Raw genomic sequence first — 20,655 nt, 5'->3', positions numbered from 1 at the left:
GCTGATGAGGTATTCATCTGGCTCCAGCAGAGTGGGTCTTCTGGGTGTGATCCCTGTATTGCTGGAGATTGGTGGAACCAGGCAGAGGATCTTTGTTTCCAGGTCCCATTGAGTCTGGAGTTCAAGGTCACAAAGTTCTGCTTTTCCTGGTTCTGTGGGGCTGCACTCCTGCATGAGGCTCTGCCCGACAATCTGGAAACGGCCTGGAGCGTGGTGTCTGCTGGGTGTGGAGCGCCATAGCAGTGAGACAAGAAAAATATATTAAGGGCATCCAGATAGGAAAGGAAGAATTCAAGCCCTCACTAATTGCAAATGACATGATACTACACTGTATTTAGAGAATTCTAAAGCCTCTACCAAGAGGTTCCTAAAACAATAGCCTTGTATAGTAAGGTCACAGGCTATTAAATCAATACCCAAAAGTCTACAGTGACTGGCATACATCCAAAGCAACAAAAGCAACCAGTGTTGGCATGGATATGGGGATTGTTTTGGGTTAGGGTGATGAATTCCCACACAGAATCACTGATTATCAGGGAAGTGCAAAGACAAATGAGAAAATGGTCTATATTAGAGTGCTGGTGAGGATGTGGCAGAAAAGGAACTCTTCATAGCTAGTGCGACTGTTTCTTGGTTCAGTATCTATAGAAAATATTTGGAGACTTCTCAAAAAAAATAAGAACAGAGCTTCTGTTATGATCTTTCAATTACAATCCTGGACATCTATCCCAAGAACACAAAGACATCAATCCAAGGAACTGTTTATTGCAGCACTATTTATAATAGCCATAATCTAGAAACAACGCAAGTGTCCAACAACAGATGACTAGATAAAGAAATTGTGATATACAAATATATTTATAATATATCACAGCAGTAGGGCGTTTGCCTTGCATACGGCTGGCCCGGCCAAGCTGGGTTTGATTCCTCTGCCCCTCTTAGAGAACCCAGCAAGCTACCAAGAGTATCTCGCCCGCGTGGCAAATATGCCAACACAGTAACAAGTCTCACAATGGAGACATTACTGGGCCCACTCTAGCAAATTAATGAACAATGGGAGGACAGTGATACAATGCTATATATAAAATATTATATATATATATATATCTGTATAGTATGAGAACAGATAGAAACTTGCATTTTGCTGCAACCCTGATGGAACTGGAGGAAATCCTACTTTGTGAGTGAGTCAGAACAAGAAATGCTGGATGATTTCACGCATATGTGGATAAAAACAAAGCAAGGGATCATACACAATAGAACAACCCTAAAATCTTCTCAACAGAATGACTTATCTGAGGGTGCTAGGAGGGTAAAGGGAAGAAATCTTGATTTAGTGATAGAGACGTTCTGGAACTCTCATGATGAGAAAGATGTGATAGCCCTGCAAGTATAAAACAATAATAATATTGGTATTATCTTAAAAATTAAATTAATTAAAAATTAAATAAAATAGATTAGAAAATGACCACTGATAAAAGACCCTGGGATTCTGCCTATAAAACTAAGTATTCCAAGCAGTGGCAGGAGAGGGGGACACAAAGGAACCTATGGATAGTTGTGGAGGGAAGAAAATTGTCATGCTGGTGGTAGCTGTGGTACAATGATATTACCTAAAAATCAATATCAATACTATTGTAAATCATGAAACTTCAATAAAAATATTGATTAAAGATATATGGGGCTGAAGTACTTTCCTTCTTGTATCCAATCCCTGGAACCACAAGATCTTTAAGCATCTCTGATCCATAGCTGAGAGTAACCCCCAAGCTTGTTGGGTGTGACATTAACTTCCGCCACAAAATATCTGTTGTAATGTTTTATTTTGTCTGGTTTATGATACATTTCTGGAAGTAAATCAAGACTTATATAACCTTGTAATATTTCCCACATAAGGTCTCTGACAGGGTCTAAAGTAGGACAGTGATCTCAAATTACTTTTTTTTTTCTGACTGAGGAATTCCTCAAAAAATACTTTGATGCTCTATTCAAAGTAAACTTTCTCATTTTATAGATTGAAATTTTGTCCCCAGAAAGGGAAAGTTCCATTTAAGGCCATATGAGTACTTTGATATTAGAGCTGAAAGTAGAATTTAGATTTCCTGTGACAAAGACTTAACGTGGTCTTTGAATATCAGTTAACCTCATATAGGGTAACCAATCTTTAAAATGTAAGATTGTCTTCACCCAGAAAAATAACTTAATTTCTCTTCTTTTTTAAACATTGGCATAGTTTATTGATGCTTATAGGGTTCCCATATTCAATAAATCAGTTTTCCTCTATACTGCTTTTTTATGTCAGCTTTCATAACATCCATTGAGGAAAATTCTTCAGCTTTTCCTCTCTAATGATCTATAAGCAGTGGTAATTGGAAATAAAAATTATGTCTTGGATATGTAAAAGATTAAGAAATACAAAAAATAATACAGAATCTGAAGGGAAGTAATAAGCAGACAATATATAGTAAAATTTTGGGAGAAAATATTTCACAAATTATCACTGAAAAGGAAAAAAATCTCTGTTCTTTTAGACCGGTAGTGATGGCATTCCTTTTTGGACTTGAGCTCGATTTGCTCGAGCAGGCCCAGTAATGTCTCCATTGGAGACTTTGTTGTTACTGTGTTAGGCATATCGAATACGTCACGGGGAGCTTGCCAGGCTCTGCCGTGCGGGCGAGATACTCTCGGCAGCTTGCCGGGCTCTCCGAGAGGGGCGGAGGAATCAAACTCGGATCGGCCATGTTGGCTGCGTGCAAGGCAAATGCCCTACCGCTGTGCTATCGCTCCACAGCGGTAGGGCATTTGCCTTGCACGCAGCCTACATGGCCACCTTTTTGGACTAAAGAATATAAAAGTCTTCTAGTGAAGGTAGTGAGGGTTATTTATCCACATCTCATATAGGTTTTAATTCCAGATCTTCAAAAGTATTCAGAAAAAGAAACCACTCTCTAAACTAAAGCCAAGTTGTTGATAACAATGAAGGTTTAATAACATTGGAACGCTAAGTATTTTGGTTTTCTGAAAAAAAATGTCAATTATTTGTGCTTTTTCTTTAGAGATGAATTTAGCAAGGTGGCAGAGGTAACTTATAATTCTTACAGAGTAAGAATTATCATCTTCCAGTAAACTTATCACTTGATCACTTGACATCCCTTTACTCATCGATTTGCATGAGAGGACGTCAGTAATGTCTCCATTCATCCCTGTTGTGTGCCAATGTAGTCCATGGCCTCTGTTCATTCTATAGACAATGAACAGCCTCAAACCAATTGTTCATGGTCTTGACGAAGAAGTCTGATCATCTCGTAGGTGGGTAGCCACGCATTCTTTTGATGTCCCATGGAATCAGCTCGGTAATGGCTCTAACCCAGGGGTAGTCTCCAAATCTTATTACGTGTCCAGCCAATCTGACTTTCCACACCTTGGCAAATGAGACAGCATCCCTAATTCTTGATTATTGATGGAGGTTGGAACTCCGCATTCTTTCTCTCATTTGAGTGAAGTGTGATACTCCAAACATAGCTCTTTCGATTCCTCTTTGGGAGACCTGAATAGCATTCTCATCCTGTTTTCGTAGGACCCAGGTCTCTGAGGCATATGTTAATGCAGGAAGAACAGTGGAATTGAAGAGATGTGTATGGAGCCAGAGGTTCTTCGTCCTCGTAGCTATTTCTTTGGTGCTCTTGAGGGTGTTCCAAGCATCTCTCTTCCTCCTGTGAAACTCAGGTGCCAGGTCATTCGTCATGTTGTCTTCTCAACCTAGGTACAAATAACTGTTGCATTCGGAGATGGTCATTCGGAGAGAGACTCTCTGTTGAGAGTGAATGAAACGTCAGGAATGAGACTGTTTCTTATAAACATTGTCTTCGTGAGATTCAGCTGGAGTCCAACCTTTAAACACTCATGGTCGAAGTCGGTCAGCATTTGTGCCGCTTGGCTAATGTTTGGAGTTATTAGAACGATGTCATCAGCAAAGCGGAAGTGTTGTAATTGCCGACCGTCTATCTTCACTCCCATTCCCTCCCATTCCAGTCATTGCATGACGTTCTCGAGGGTGGCACTGAAGAGTTTTGGTGAAATGGTATCACCCTTCCAAACCCCTCTCTTGATATTGATGATCACTTCTTTGTAGAATGGTGAGATCCTGGTAGTGAATCCGTAATACTGAGGATTCACTGAGGATCCTGATGTATTGAGTTTGAATGGCCTGATTGGTTAGGGCTTCGATGTCTGCTTCCATCTCAACAGAATCAAAGTTCTTCTTTAAATCAATGAACATTAGTCAAAGCGGCATCTTGAACTCCCAGGAAACCTCAATGAGCTTAGTTATCATGTGGGTATGGTCAACTGTGCTGAATCCTTTTCAGAAACCAACTTGCTCGCATGGTGGTCTTTCATCTAGTGTTCTGCCAATCCTATTCAGGATGACTCGAGTGAACAGCTTGTATACGACAGACAACAGGCAGATTTGGCGATAGTTGCCAATGTTGTGGATGTCTCCCTTCTTGTACAGGTAGTACAGTCCTCCTGGTTTTCCATTGGGATGGAACCTTGCATTCAGACAGGTAGCGTATAAAGAGCCGAGTCAGTGTATTGATGAGTACTGTCAGCAAGTTCTTCAGGTGTGCAGATCTGACCTGCTACCATCAGCCCGGCAGACCTCCACTACCCAACTGCCGCCATGCTCCAGGACGCTTTCCGGACACTCAGGCCAAGACTCACACATGAATGAAGCCCCACAGAACCAGTGAAGCAGAACTCTGTGACCTTGGACTCAGGCTCAACAAACCCGGGAACTAAGATCCTCTGACTGCTCCCAGCAGCCCAGCAGACCTCCACTACCTCCATTGCCGCCATGCTCTGGGATGCTTTCCAGACACTCGGGCTGAGAGTCATGTATTAGTGGAGCCCCACAGAACCAGGGAAGCGGAACTCTGTGACCTTGGACTCCAGTAAACATATCATTTTATCACTTGATATCCCATTGCTCATTGATTTGCTCGAGTGGGCGCCAGTAATGTCTCCATTCATCTCTGTTGCATGCTAGAGTAGCCCAGTGGCATCTGTTCATTCTAGGAACATGAAGAGCATCAAACCAATTGTTCAGGGTCTTGACAAAGAAGTCTGACCATCTCATAGGTGAGTGTCCACACGATCTTTTGATGTCCCATGGAATCCAGTCGGTAATGGCTCTAGTCCAGCGGTAAACTCTAAATCTCATTATGTGTCCTGCCCATCTGATTTTTTATGCCTTGCCTTGCGCACCTGTCCTTCACCAACTACAAGACCAAGATGACTGCCATCCGACGTCCTGATGGATCTATCACATCTTCCAGAAGGGCAATGGAGAAGATTATTCATGACTTCTACTCAGTAAACATGTAAGTATTATAAATAAACTGAAGCTTTTTTCCTTTTTTTATTCTGCTCCTAATACTTTGAATTCATTAAGATGAATTTTACTTTTCATATATCATAAATTCACTGTTATATAATTAAAATGTTTCTTTTTCTTCTTCAATTATTGGATTAAAGCTTTTTCATTCTGACTTGTAGTAATCATTTGGTTATTTCTTCATTTTGAAATAATGGTAAGTTGCCTAATAAAATAGTTATGTTCTAACAACAGTAAAACTTCTCTGGATATAATAGAACTTAGATGACTTTTCTCTTTTTTTCATAGTTGAGGTGGGTTATAACACTGTTAATATTTATGTCTTTGGTGTACAAAATCACTGCTCCTCCACCACTACCAAAGTGCGCAAACTCCTTTACCACTTAAATTATTTCTAGTCTGTCTCTTGCTTCTTTTCCCAAGTCCTTTCTCCCTATTACCTGGTAAACTCATGAACTGAGCTAATATTTAAAGGTTAATATTTTTATTTATATCTTATTCTAAAATAATTTGTAAAAACAAAAAGTTAGCATAGTGAAAATAATACTTTTTCTTTTGGGACAGAATTAATCCTTATATAAGCATAAAATATAAATGAAAGTTACATGAGTAATTTTTTCTCCTCCTCTTTTGGAACTCTTCAGATGCAACTGACAATTGTGAAGTTATCACAAAGCCTAATATTTAGTAATGGGAGAATTTTGTTCTACTGTTGCCAGGATTAGAAACATTGGCTCCTAAAATAACCACTGGATTAGAGACTTCAAGCTCTTAATACCTAGGGGTTCTGGAGAAAGTTAACCATAGAAAGTAAGGTGTGTTCTTTGCATGTGGCTGACCCCAGTTTGAAACCCCAGCACAGTGTATGATACCTGAGCACTGTCAAGAGTGATCCCTGAGAACAGAGCCACAGTAAGCCCTTGCATACCCAAAGGTATGGTTCAAACCTGCCATTTCAATAATAAACAACAACAAAAAATTAATGATACTGTAGGTTGGTGGTCAGAATTTTCAGTCCTAGAAAATTATTTCCTTGATTTAAAAAAATACAATCTAGTGGTGCTTATGTTTATTCATTTCATGTCATTAAATTTGTAAAAGTGAAATGCAATACATATCACTCTTGGCTATAATGCATATAAATACTTTTAAATTTATTAAAAAGTCAAGAATTTTAACATAAAAAGATTTAGATTTCTTGGTATAATTTTGTTTTGTTTTTCGGTCACACCCAGTGTAATTCAGAGTTTTGTCTTGGCTCTGTGCTCAGGGATCATTTCTTGCAGTGCTCAGGGGTCCATATGGGGTGCCAGGGATTGAGTCGGGGTTGGCTACATGCAAGGCAAATGCCCAACTAGCTGCATTATTGCTCCTGCCCAGGTATGATTTTTTTTTAGTGAGGGGCTGGAGTAATAGTACAGTGGGTAGGTGCTTGCTTTGCACATGGCCTACCCAAATTCAAATCCTGGCACTTCATATCTCTGAGTCACATAAGGAGTAATCCCTGAACACCACTGAGTCCTAAAACAAACTAATAAGTAAAGCAAAGAAAGTGGATATAGATTCTTTTAAATGGAATTAAAAGTGGAAATGTCACTTGAATTTCATCTCTTTTCTACCTTCACTTCCTTCATCCTATTGTCTGAATGAGCTTGTGAAGGTAAAGTCCACATTGGATCATAAGATTGGAGGCAGTCATATCCCAAGGATTGAAGAGAAGAAAGCTGAGTGAACTTCTCTCCTTAAGGCTTTTGAAAACCAGAACTACAATATCAACTCTAAATTGCCTACATCTAGACTCTTAAATGAAATATAAACAAACTTGTAACTTGCTTAGATTTCTATTATCTTATAACTATATTTTGGGTAGTAATTATTGGAAGCATAACCTATTATCCTGAGTAGTTTCTTGATGTTCTTAAGTCTTCATATTGCTTCAAAATATATATCTTAATTAATTACAGTGTTTCAGTAATTCAGTCAATAGCCATTCAATGCACACCTACACTGCCTGAAAAAATATAAGTGAGGGATGGGCAAGGCACAAGAATAAAATGTACACGTTTTTCTCTCTCAAAAGTCAATTACTGAGCCCCACGCACTTCTCCTGCCAAAACAGACACCCTCCAGCAGGGGACATTGGCCGCAGTCCGCAGCGGGACAACCCATCACCTCACCGGCCCCTCCATTCCAGGATCCTGGGTGGGAGTGACCCCGGGAAGGGACGGGGGCGTGACCACTACTTAGGGGGCGTGGCCTCCTAGAAGTGGGCGTGGCCTTCTCCAGGGCAGGTGGCCGGTAACACGGCTGCAGTTATATTTCCCAATCCGAGCACTCAGAACTTTCATCCCACCATTTGTCACCTAATACTGACCAAAAATTTCTGACCACCTGTACTACAATACAATCATATTCTACTGGCCTACTCCATTTCTAACAAAAGACTGGTATGAAATAAGCTGTATAAGCTCAATATTAAAGAGCACCTCCTCCAAAGCTTCATACAATGTCCGTTATAAAACAATGAATAATGTCTGATTGAGAAGAAGATTGGACTCTAAAAAAGGGAGAAGGGTGACTACCAGCGACCAACCTTATCCAAAATCCTTTACCACAATAAGAGGGAACAGTACGGGGGTTCTACCTCTAAACAACCAAAACAACATGAAGAAACAGCGCAAATCTCAACTATAAGGAGAATATGAAGAAAAGAATCCCGAATCCTCAACCGAGGTTGTCCACAATTATGCTCTCTTTGATAAAGAATTCTGGGATGAAATGCAGAGGAAGTTCAAGGATCTACTCAAGGAATCAATGGAAGAGATATCCAGAAAAATAAAAGAAGAAATGAAAGAAACAATAGAACAGATGGTCGAGGAAATACAGGAAGAAATGAGAGCAGAAATAAAAAAGCTACAAAAAGAAGTGTCACAAATAAAGGACTCAATAGATGAAATTAAAAACTCAGTAAGTGTCTTTAGCAACAGGATAAGTGCAGCCGAAGAGAGGATCAGCGAGCTTGAAGATGAGCAACAGAAATCCCACAGGGAACAACAAGCAATAGGAAAAGACCTCAAAATGGCTCTAAGGAGAATCAGAGACCTAGGGGATGACGCCAACAGGAACAACATTAGAATCATTGGAGTACCAGAAGGACAGGGAGATAACCCCAATGAAAAAGCCAGAGTCAAAGAAATCATTGCTGAAAAGTTCCGAGAGTTAAGGAATTCGGACATACAGATACAAGGAGCCAGAAGGGTATCAGTTAAAAGAGACCACAAAAAAAAAAACTCCAAGGCATATCATAGTCAGAACAATGGATGCTGTGGACAGAGACACAATATTGCAAGCAGCAAGCTCAAAAAAGCAAATTACATACAAAAGAGCACCCCTTAGATTCACAGCAGACCTATCAGAGGAAACCCTCCAAGCCTGGAGGCAATGGTGGGATAAGGTGAAAAAACTCAATGAAATGAATGCCTCACCAAGAATACTCTATCCAACTAAACTCTCACTCAAATTCGATGGAACGATACACCACTTTGTAGATAAACACCAGCTCAGGAACTTCATAGACTCAAAACCAAATCTAAAAGAAGGACTAAAGGGGCTCCTGTAAGATAAGAAGGAAAACACGTATAAACACAACCAATTCCTACAGAAAGATGGCACAAAACCCCATGACAATAATCTCACTTAATGTCAATGGTCTAAATGCACCTACCAAGAGACACAGAGTGGCAAAATGGATCCAGAAACTGAAACCAAAATTCTGCTGTCTACAAGAAACTCATCTGAACAATCAGAGCAAACACAGACTCAAAGTTAAAGGATGGAAAACAATACTGCAAGCAAACAGCTCCCTCAAAAAAGCTGAGGTGGCCATACTAGTATCCGACAACATTAATTTCAGGCTGAAAAAGATTAGAAGGGACAGTGAAGGCCATTTTCTCTTCATCAAGGGAAACATACAACAGGAAGAAATCACACTCTTAAATGTATACGCACCTAATGAAGGAACAGCTAGATACTTAAAACAACTGCTAACAGATTTTAAGAAGGACATTGCTAGCAACACAATAGTAGTTGGAGACTTCAACATTGCCTTATCACCTCTGAATAGATCAAGAAGAACAAAACTCAGCAAGGAAACATTGGCTTTGAATGAAGAAATAGAAGAGAAAGGACTTATAGACCTATACAGGTCTTTACATCCCAAAAAGAAAGAATACACATTCTTCTCCTGTGCGCAAGGAACATTTTCCAAAAGAGACCATGTGCTAAGCCACAAAACATATCTCAATAGAATCAGGAAGATAGAAATAGTATCAACAAACTTTTCAGACCACGATGCACTGAGGATAGAAGTGAATCACACAAAGACACAGAGAACCAAACCAAACACCTGGAAACTAAACAACTCACTGCTGAACAACGAGTGGGTCAGGAAGGAAGTCAAGGACGATATCAAAAGGTACCTGGAAACAAATGAGAATGAAGACACAAACTACCAGAATTTATGGGAAGCAGCTAAAGCCGTATTAAGGGGGATAATTTATAGCCCTGCAAGCATATCTCAGGATGGAAGAAAGGTTGCACATAAGCAACTTGACTTCACAGCTCAAGATGTTAGAAAAGGATCAACAGAAAGAGCCCAAATTGGGCAGAAGGAAAGAGATTATAAAACTTAGAGCAGAAATCAATGACGTGGAAACCAAAGAAACAATCTGAAAGATCAATGAAACCAAGAGCTGGTTCTTCAAGAAAATAAACAAGATAGATAAACCACTAGCAACACTCACAAAGAAACAGAGAGAGAGAACCCTAATAAACCAAATCAGAAATAAGCATGGAGATATCACAATGGAAACCAAAGAAATTCAAAAGATCATCAGAGACTACTTTGAAAGTCTGTATGCCACGAAACAAGAGAACCTAGAAGAAATGGATAAATTTCTGGATTCCTATAATCTCCCAAAGCTGAGTCAAGAAAATATAGAATACCTGAATAGATCTATTAACATCAAGGAAATTGAAACTGTAATCAAAAGTTTTCCCAAAAACAAAAGCCCAGGTCCAGAGGGATTCACTAGCGAATTTTTCCAAACATTTAAAGAGGACCTACTGCTAGTCCTTCTCAAGCTTTTCCAGGAAATTGTAAAAACAGAAACACTTTCAAACACTTTCTACGAAGCCCATATCTCTCTAATAGCAAACAAAAACAAAGATACCACAAAAAAAGAAAATTACAGTCTGATATCCCTGATGAACACGGATGCAAAGATTCTGAACAAAATACTAGCAAATAGAATTCAACAACTCATCGAAAAGATCCTACACCATGACCAAGTGGGATTCATCCCGGGGATGCAAGGATGGTTTAACATTTGGAAATCAATCAACATAATCCATCATATCAACAAAAGAAAAGATAAAAATCACATGATCATATCAATAGATTCAGAGAAAGCATTTGACAAGATCCAGCACCTGTTTATGATGAAAACCCTCGCCAAAATGGGGTAGAGGGGATTTTCCTCAATATAGTTAAAGCCATCTACCACACGCCTACAGCAAGCATCAAGCTCAATGGTGAAAAACTGAGAGCCTTCCCCCTAAGATCAGGGACGAGACAAGGATATCCACTGTCTCCACTACTGTTCAACATCGTACTGGAAATACTAGCAATAGCGATTAGGCAAGAAAAAGAGATTGCGGGCATCCAAATAGGAAAGGTAGAAATCAAGCTCTCACTATTTGCAGATGATATGATACTATTCTTAGAGCACCCTAAAACCTCTACGAAGAAACTCCTAGAAATGATAGATTTGTATAGTAAAGTTGCAGGCTATAAAATCAATACCCAAAATTCCATGGCTTTCCTATATGCAAATAGTGAGAGAGAACAAAAGCACATGAAGAAAACAATCCCGTTCACAATTGTACAGCAGAAAATCAACTACCTAGGTATTAGTTTAACTAAGGAAATAAAGGACCTGTACAAAGAAAACTATAAAACGCTGCTTCTTGAAATAAAAGAGAACATTAGGAAATGGAAAAGTATCCCCTGTTCATGGATCGGGAGACTTAATATTGTCAAAATGGCCATATTTCCCAAAGCACTGTACAAATTCAACACCCAAGAGCCCTCCCGTTGATCGTCGATTTGCTCGAGCGGGCCCAGTAACACCCAAGAGCAACTGTGATAAATACCAGGTTGTTCACTCCATGCCTTAGAAGCCAGCCGCACACTGTAGGGGCAAAGGCATCTCAGATAGAGAAGGGAGAACCAAATAAAGGGTGGTGGGAAGATCCGCCCAGGATGGGAGATGCATGCTGAAAGTAGTCTATAGACAGAACATGATTGCCACCCAATGTATCTTCTGCAGACCACAGCACCCAAAAGGAGAATAGAACAAAAGGAAGTGCCCTGCCACAGAGGCAGGGTGGCATGGGGATGGGGGTTGGGAGGGATACTGGGATTGGTGGGGGTGGAGATGGGCACTGGTGGTGGGATGGGTACTCGATCATTGTATAACTGAAACCCAAGCACAACAGCTTGTAAATCTACAACTGTACCTCATAGTATTTCACTAATAAAAAAAATAAGTCAATTACTGAATGGAATTCTCACTTTAACTTGTGTCACAATTCATGCTGAAAATTCATTATCTCAGAATATTTCTGATAGCTCTATCTAAAATAAGCTTACTATTTTTAGTAATATATTGTTTGTTTATTGTGAAGTAAAATGGCTTTATTTAGGAACATGAGGAGAGAGAGAGACAGAGAGAGGGAGGGGGAGATATCAAAGGCAACTCATTCAAGAGAGAACATGGATTTCTCTAGAGGGCAGTCAATGAGGGTGCCCCATAAAGCATAAGGAAGAAATTACACATCCCATATTAGTATGTAAGTGAACTCAGGATGGACATGTGCTCCAATAATAGATTGCTGATGAAACCACGTATACTTAATATGTTCTATATGCCTCTCTACATGCAATCTCTCCCCTTCTTCACCCTTCACCCAGGCCTAGGCTGGCTTATCTATATGAACCACATCCATATGGATTACATAAACTCTGTTGCCCTCTAATTTTTGGTTGGGCTGGCCAGTAGGGATATGAATAGATGACCAGAGGAAATAAGAGAATGAGGTCTATGAACTTATTTTTCTCAGCTCCCCCACTCTGGGGTTACCCAGTTTCCCTAACTGAAGGACACTGTTCCATTTGAGGTGTCTTATTACATAACTCTTGGGTACTGGATTCTGGAAACCATTCTTTATCTTCACACCCAAATCTGCTCCTAGCTCCAGGCAACTGTTCTATACCCTGTAGTTTCCCTGAATAAAGCCCACACCTTGTAAATAGTCCATTTATTAAATCTTCCACAAATTACCCCAATGTGGGGCTGCCATCTGTTTCCTACAAGCATGCTGACTGATAGGGCACGTGTGCCAATTTTCATCTCAAAATACATAGGCCATATATATAGATGTATGTATATAATTTAATAGAACTACTGTTAGAAACAGGATGAGAATAGAGGGAAGTTGTTTATCAAAATCTTGGTGCTCATAGAATCTCTAATTATTTAATACCTGAACCTTATATGCTTTCTTTTTTTTGGTGGAGGGTTCTGGTAAGATTCTATAATTTCTAAAAAATATAGTCTTGAAGATTTTATTTATAAATGGGTCTCAGTTCTTCTGGAATCTACACACCACAACTCCAAGTCTAAATTCCACCAGTAACTTGGCTTGGTATATTGACTGTGTAAAGTTTCTCTTTTAGTGCCATAGTCTAAAATTATTATTTTTCTTTTTTTTCTTTTTTTAGTTTTAGGGACACACACATTGGTGTTCAGGGATTACTCTTGGTGGGGCTTGGGCACTGTGTGGGGTGCCAGGGATTGAAACCAGGTCTGTCACATGCAAGGCAAATGCCCTCACCGTGTACTATATCTTCAGCTCCTCAACCTACCATTCTTGAATAATGAAACGTAAAATCAGAATTAACATATGTCTACTCTTTCTTTATCAGCAACCAAACTATTAGTGAACATACCTACTAAGACCTATATAGCCACTGTGAAGAACAACTTCAAGCCATGGATTCGGTTGTGGGGAAAAAAGGAAAGGAGAGAAGAGAGAAGTGTCAGGCACCTGTGTCACACTCCCCAAATATACAAGTCCCTATCCCTGGAATCTGTAAATGTGACCTTATGTGAGAACACAATTTTACAGATATGATTAACTTCCTTGAGATGAGTTATTATTATCTAGGACAATCGTCCTAGATTGTTTGGATAAGCCCAACATAATCACAGGTGTTCTTAAAAGTTCGAGGGAGGCAGGATATTTCATCTTGAGCATATAGTCCACCTGGCGCCAATATCCATTATTTGCGTCGCATAAAAACCCACTTATAAACTCCTCGCCCAAGACTACCTCTTTTTAAATAGGACTTACCACGCTCTGACCAAGCTGCTCCCGAAAGAAATAATCCATGTTTCTCTTTTGCAGGCTGTCAAGGTAATGCTGGAAGCGAGTGTATGTATAGGGGTAACAGTATGCAAATTGGTAAATATCTTCTTCCCGGTCAAAACAAAACGCAAAGGACATCACATAATTCTTTCTATGATCTGGACAGCGGTAGTAGTAAACATTTTTAGGAGGCAGTCTTTGCCTGAAAGATATAAACAAAGAAATCCAGTCATATTAGAAAAACAAAAATTTTATCTTAAGGAAAAAATTAACATCAAAGACAGGAATAGTGTTGCCTTTCCCCTCTCCTTATTACTACTAGGTAGCACTGTAGCAATGTGCTCCCTTTGTTCATCAATTTGCTCCAGCGGACACCAGTAGCATCTCCATTGTGATACTTCTTGTTACTGTTTTTGGCATATCAAACACGCCACGGGGAGCTTGCCAAGCTCTGCTGTGCAGGCAGGATACTCTCAGTAGCTTGCCAGGGTATATTGCTAAAAACAAAAACAAAACAAAAAACCAACAACTAACAGTAACAGTACTAACTTATTAAAAAAAAAGCAATGATAGGGCCAGAGAGATGGCTCAACAGTCTGAGTAGGCACTTTGTATGCTGCAGAACTGAGTTTGATACACTTCCAGGCATGACCCTTGGATACAGAGCAGAGCCTAATTACTCAAAATAAAGAACAAACAACACAATAATAAAATTAGAAGACTCATTCTGAAGAAAAATGGTAGGAATTATAAAGGGTTGGATTTCAGCCTTTGTATTATTCAATTGAAAGAAAATCAAAAGGTCTATGTTTCAGGGAGTACAGGCACAGAAAACTTTAAGGGATTTCCTAGAGTTCTTGTACCTGATGTTAGATTAGTCAAGGCAGTCTTATGTTGCTATTAAACACAGAAAACTGATATATCAATGGATATTATATAATACCAGTGGTGGCGATGATGATGATGATGATGATGATTATGATAATGATGATACCTATTATCATTATACCAATTATATACATATAAATATAAACTGTGCTAAGCCATTCTAAGCACTTATAGAAACTCCTTTAATCTTCACAGTACTCTTTTGAAGTTACTTACTGGCAAGATAACAATGAAGGATAAAAATGCTTTTCCTTTTATTTCTCAAATTTAATTAAATTTTTATAAAATAATGATTCTTAAGAGATACAGGTGGCCTTTGATTCCTTAGAAGACTCTATAAAGGGAATAGTGCATCATTTGATCCTTTCAGAGATGAAGAGACGATCCCAATAGCTGGATTATACGCTCCTAGGACTCAAGAAACTTTTATCCAGCTCTTGGAACAATCAATCATTTTAGATGTATTCTGATGCCTGAAAATGATATTTGTATGTGTGATGAAGATTTGTAACTCAGATTCTCAGATTCATCATGTGTGCCCACCTGAGTGAGCACTAAACACAAATATATATAATAGTACACATTTAACACATTTCCAATCATATACATACAAATATAAATATATATATAATATCATAGTCTCTATTTTGGGCTGGAGCCATAGCACAACATTTAGGGCGTTTGCCTTGCATGCTGTCAACATGGCTGACCTGAGTTCGATTCCTCCGCCCCTCTCGGAGAGCCCAGCATGCTACTGAGAGTATCTCGCCCCCACGGCAAAGCCTGGCAAGCTACCCGTGACGTATTCGATATGCCAAACACAGTAACAAGTGTCACAATGGAGATGTTACTGGGCCCGCTCGAGCAAATTGATGAATAATGGGAGGACCGTGACCGCGATGGTGACCATGACTTTCAGAAACATTTCTTAATGCATAGTTGTAGATAATATCAGAGCACAGAAAAAAAAAGTGTAGATATAGTGGATTTTGGAGGAGAGACACAAATCTAACTGCTCTAGAGACAAGTTCAGAATATAAATTCCCTAAAACATCTCCCAGACTTCTTCACAAGATTTTAAAGTAAGAAGTTCTATTTTAATTTTCTAATTAAGCATAAAATATGGATGTAAATAGAGAAGATCCCACTCCAGGGTCTCCTTTGACAGCAGGAAAAACTTTTTGACTCAAATTATCAGAAATAAAAATATCAATCAATATTTTCAGCTTATAAATCATAAAAGAGATAAATAGAAAACAAAGTCACTCGGTACCTCCAAAGAGAATAACATTATTTTAAGCATTTTCTGAATGCCAGTAATGTGCTGTTTGATATACACTATTATTTGACTAATTAACATGTAAGTGTCCTTTCATACTGAGGCTATGATAACTGAAATTCATCCAACAAGTGCAATTACAGAAATAGTCTCTTGGTCCCCTTACTTTATCATGCCAGGGGCAAAAAAATCAAAACAGCATCTCATTTCCTAAATGCATTTTTAATTGAGCTAAGATTCCATCCCTACTCCCTTCATGAGGGCAGACCAATCTCCAATTCAACAACCAACAAAGCACATGACCTGTGTAGTCTATGATTAACTGAAACAATTCAGATTATCACCTGGTTTGAGCCACTCAGTCTCTTCCTTTTCTTCTTTGGTGTCTGGTATAGTCAGGTGCCAAGCATTATACTAAGGGATCCATATTATACATCCAACCTCCATAGGCAAACAGGACCTATTCCTAATTCCAATCCTCTTTTCCTTCAAAATAATTATAATACCTCTCCTGTCACCTATTTTTATCTTTCTCTTTCTCTTTCTCTGCACTTTGTCACAGCTAATCTCTTAGTGAGTCACAGGGAGGGGGAGAGAAAGGGAGAGAGTTCTTAGAATCAGACAATACATTTTCACACCCTGTGTAATCAGATTACAATTTTGTCAGAGGCTAATGGGTACCAGCAGTGGGAGGAAGAGAGACAGTGCTACATATTGTCAGCTGAATTTTCGATAATAAAAAGACACTGCTCAATTCTTGATTTAACCTTTTTGTCCTACACACTATTGTTTATTTTTCAGGGTTTATATTATACGTAGACTTTTATTATTATTATTATTATTTTGGTTTTTTTTGGTCTGTGCCTTCTGGAGGACACCCACATACTGTGACAGCAGCTGCTTCTATTAATCACAAACCATTAAAAAATTAAAATTAAACCAAATTACTTTGACTGGTTTAGAGCTGGAAAATAGCTGAGCCTGATTATTCCCTATGGTCATGGACAACAGCAATATTCCTACCTTCTATGTGACTGCTGAAAGAATACTAATGTAACTCAAACAGGCTACTCTTGCAAAGGAAAACTAAATCATGTGCTTTTATGTATTTTAACTGCTCTAATCCATATTCCTAAGTAAGAGCAGGAAGAGGATAATGAGCAAGGGATTAGAAATTGGTTTTTAATCCAAGCTTTAGTCGTTGGGCATGACAGTTGCCCTCTTTGTACCTCTGTGAAAAAATGTGGTTACTGAAATGTGTACTTTATCCCCGGCATCTCCAAATCAGCTGCTTGCTTTTAGGGCGGGAGCGATAGCACAGCGGGTAGGGCGTTCGCCTTACAAGCAGCCAACATGGCCGACCTGAGTTCGATTCCTCCGCCCCTCTCGGAGAGCCCAGCAAGCTACCGAGAGTATTGGATATGCCAGACACAGTAACAACAAAGTCTCCAATGGAGACGTTACTGGGCCCGCTCGAGCAAATCGACGATCAACGGGCCATTTTTTATCCCTCTTAGGATTGTTGCAGCTCTTGGTGAAAATGACTGGGTTGTCAAAATTACATTTGCTAGGACAAAGTTGTGGTATGTGAGGAAAATCAAAGTGGTGGGTGCTTTGAGATTATAAACTAGAGGCTATAAATACAATTCAGACTTGCTCAAATTTTATACCCAAGTTGTAATATCATGGAAAGAATAATAAAGGTTCTGGTTATCAAGTCACTAAATTGAAGTATTAATATCCTTGTAGTGATCTTGCATAGAGTCTAATCTACAGAAAATAATTCAAACATATAAAAATTGAATTAAAAAGATATATACATGGGTGCTAAATGAATGGATAGACCCATGCTCAATTCAAGTTTTGGGTTACTTACAGAAATAGAGCACTGTTCCTTTTAAGTTGGCAGGTGAGGAATGGGGTGAAGATTGGGGTTGGGAGGGAATATGGAAACATTAGTGGACGGAGCTGACACTGGTGGTAGGATTGGTGTTGAAATACTATATACCTAAAACTAAGCTATCAATAACTTCATAAATCACAATTATTTAATTAAAATTTAAAAAGTAGAGAGAAGAAAAGTGCCTTACATAAAAGTGGGGAAAGAATGGGAAGGAAACTGGGGACACTGTTTGTGGGAAACATACACTAGTGAGTTGGTAGGAATGCCGACTGGTCCAGCCTTTTTGGAAAACAATATGGACAGTCCTTCAAAAACTAGAAATTGAGCTTCCTTATGATCCTGCAACATTATTTCTGGGAATATACCCTGCAGATGCAAAAAATCACAGTAGAAAAGACATCTGTACCTATACGTTCATTGCATCACTGTTCACAATAGACAAAACCTGGAAACAACCCAAATGCCTGAGAACAGATGACTGGTTAAAGAAACGTTGGTACATCTACACAATGTAATACTATGCAGCTTTAGGAGATATGAAGTCATGAAATTTGCTTACAAATGGATAGACATGGAGAGTATCATGCTAAGTGAAATGAATCAGAAAGAGAGGGACAGACATAGGACTGCACTCATTTGTGGAGTATAAAATAACATAATATGAGGCTGACACACAAGGAAGTAGATACAAGGAACAGGAAGATTACTCCATAGCTGGAAGCCTGCTGCATGAGTGGAGAGGAGAAGGCAGCTGGAATAGAGAAGGGTGAATTGGTTGGGATGGGAGATGTGTGCAGAAAGTAGATAACTGACCAAACATGATAACCTCTCAGTATCTGTATTGCAAACCATAATGCCCAATAGAGGAGTGAGAATATGGGGAATATTGTCTGCCATGGAAGCTGTGGGAAGGTGGGAAAGGGGGGTATACCAGGGATATTGGTGGTGGGGAATGTGCACTGGTGAAGGGATATGTGTTTGATCATTGTGTGATTGTAACCCAAACATGAAAGCCTGTAACTATCTCATGGTGATTCAATAAAATTAAAAAATAATTATAATAAAAAACACCAGTGAAGAGACAAGTGGAACATTATATGACTAAAACCCTATCATAAACAACTTTGTAACTCTTTATCTCACTGTGATTTGATAAAAAAAAATAAAAATTTTAAAAAAATTTAAAAAGACCTCGACCGGTTCACCCTTTCTTAGGCAACCTGGTGGTCCTCTGCTCCCGGAGGGTCACCATATTGATGTAAAACTTAGTGCCGACACCCGATCGGCATAGCACACTACAACCCAGAACTCCTGGACTCAAGCGATCCTCCAGCCTCAGCTTCCTGAGTAGCTGGGACTACAGGCACGTGCCATCACACCTGGCTGGAGCGATAGCACAGTGGTAGGGCGTTTGCCTTGCACACAGCCAGCCCAGTCAAGCCGGGTTCAATTCCTCTGCCCCTCTTGGAGAGCCCGGCAAGCTACCAAGAGTATCTTGTCCACATGGCAAAGCCTGGCAAGCTACCAGTGATGTATTTGATATGCCAAAAACAGTAACAGGTCTCACAATGGAGACGTTACTGGGCCTGCTCAAGCAAATCAATGAACAACAGGAGGACAGTGTTTGTGTTTGTTTTTAAAAGAACTAGAGTAATGTCACCTTAGGGGGAATGAGGTGTCACAGCATAGACTATGGGACCAACTGATAAGACTGTAAAGCCACAAGAAAAAAACAAGGTTGGATGGGGGCCACTGTTGGAAAAAAGGTTGAATAATATTGGTGTAAGGGACAAAGCAAAAAAGTGGCAGGGGTAGGGAGTCATTAAAACATATGGTTATAAAAGAAAACCAATAATACTTTTTTTCTTGACCCTATCTGGGCACAGTGAAATCAATGCCACCTTTACAAAGAGTTCAGGTATAGGAAGGCAGTTAACACCTTCACATCTCAAACAGTGGTGCATAATGTATTCAAAGCTCTTGTTTCATTTGGCAGCATTACTAGTGAGTTATGCCCTGATCCACATACCAAACTGAAAGATGCATGGAGTCTCCATGTCATAGCTAGTGGGTGGATTAGAAAGTGTGGACATTATAGGTTGTATTAATGTGGAATATACTTGGGAAACTGAGATGGAGATAAATCTTATATTATTTCCTTTGGTTGAATTAAATAAATGTTTGAAGTGAGGCAACACTGGTTTATAAGATGAGAATGTTTATGAAAGTTACAAGTACCATGTTGCCATACCACAGCTGCCACCAAAATGTCAGTATCTTTCCTTGTTTGTGATAAAAGATTGATCAGTAACGAGTTAAAAAAAAAATACAAAATTGCAGCAGAAAAGTGAATGGACTATGCGTTAATCCATGCCACCATGCCTGCCCGGAGGGGAAAGGGTGTTGCTCCCTTCTGCCTTTTTCCCTCTGGAAAGCAAGATGGCGGCCTCTTCGGAGCTTTTTGGAAAGCCAGGTATGAGCCGGTCGTGACCTCATGGGAAGGGGGGCGTTTCCGGATCGTCCTTCACGTCCTACCGAGGTTACGAGTTGCCCCCCACGAGCAGCTCTCCGGCACGGCCATGGCTCCAGCTCCAGAGCCACAGAAACCAATCTCATAATTATCTGACTCTCGGCAGAAATACTTCCAGGCTTAATAAGTAAAATACCAGAAATCCATTGCAGCCGCGTGACATCATTTGG

The 20,655-nt window shown here is 39.5% G+C and overlaps 1 protein-coding gene across 1 annotated transcript in view; it reads right to left on the bottom strand.

Annotated features, from left to right (window-relative positions):
* Positions 1–20,655, bottom strand: part of AGBL4 (AGBL carboxypeptidase 4) — a 1,380,022-nt gene that overhangs the window by 582,913 nt on the left and 776,454 nt on the right. Inside the window, exon 5 of the mRNA XM_056122279.1 lies at positions 13,871–14,087. Within this exon, the coding sequence (XP_055978254.1) occupies positions 13,871–14,087 (217 nt within the window). The remainder of the gene's footprint in view (positions 1–13,870; positions 14,088–20,655) is intronic.

This window comes from Sorex fumeus, unplaced genomic scaffold (assembly GCF_029834395.1).
Source record: "Sorex fumeus unplaced genomic scaffold, SorFum_2.1 ptg000045l, whole genome shotgun sequence".
Classification (NCBI taxonomy): Eukaryota; Metazoa; Chordata; class Mammalia; order Eulipotyphla; family Soricidae; genus Sorex; species Sorex fumeus.
Note: the sequence above shows the minus strand (reverse complement) of the source record. Positions and strands in the feature narration are given on the sequence as shown.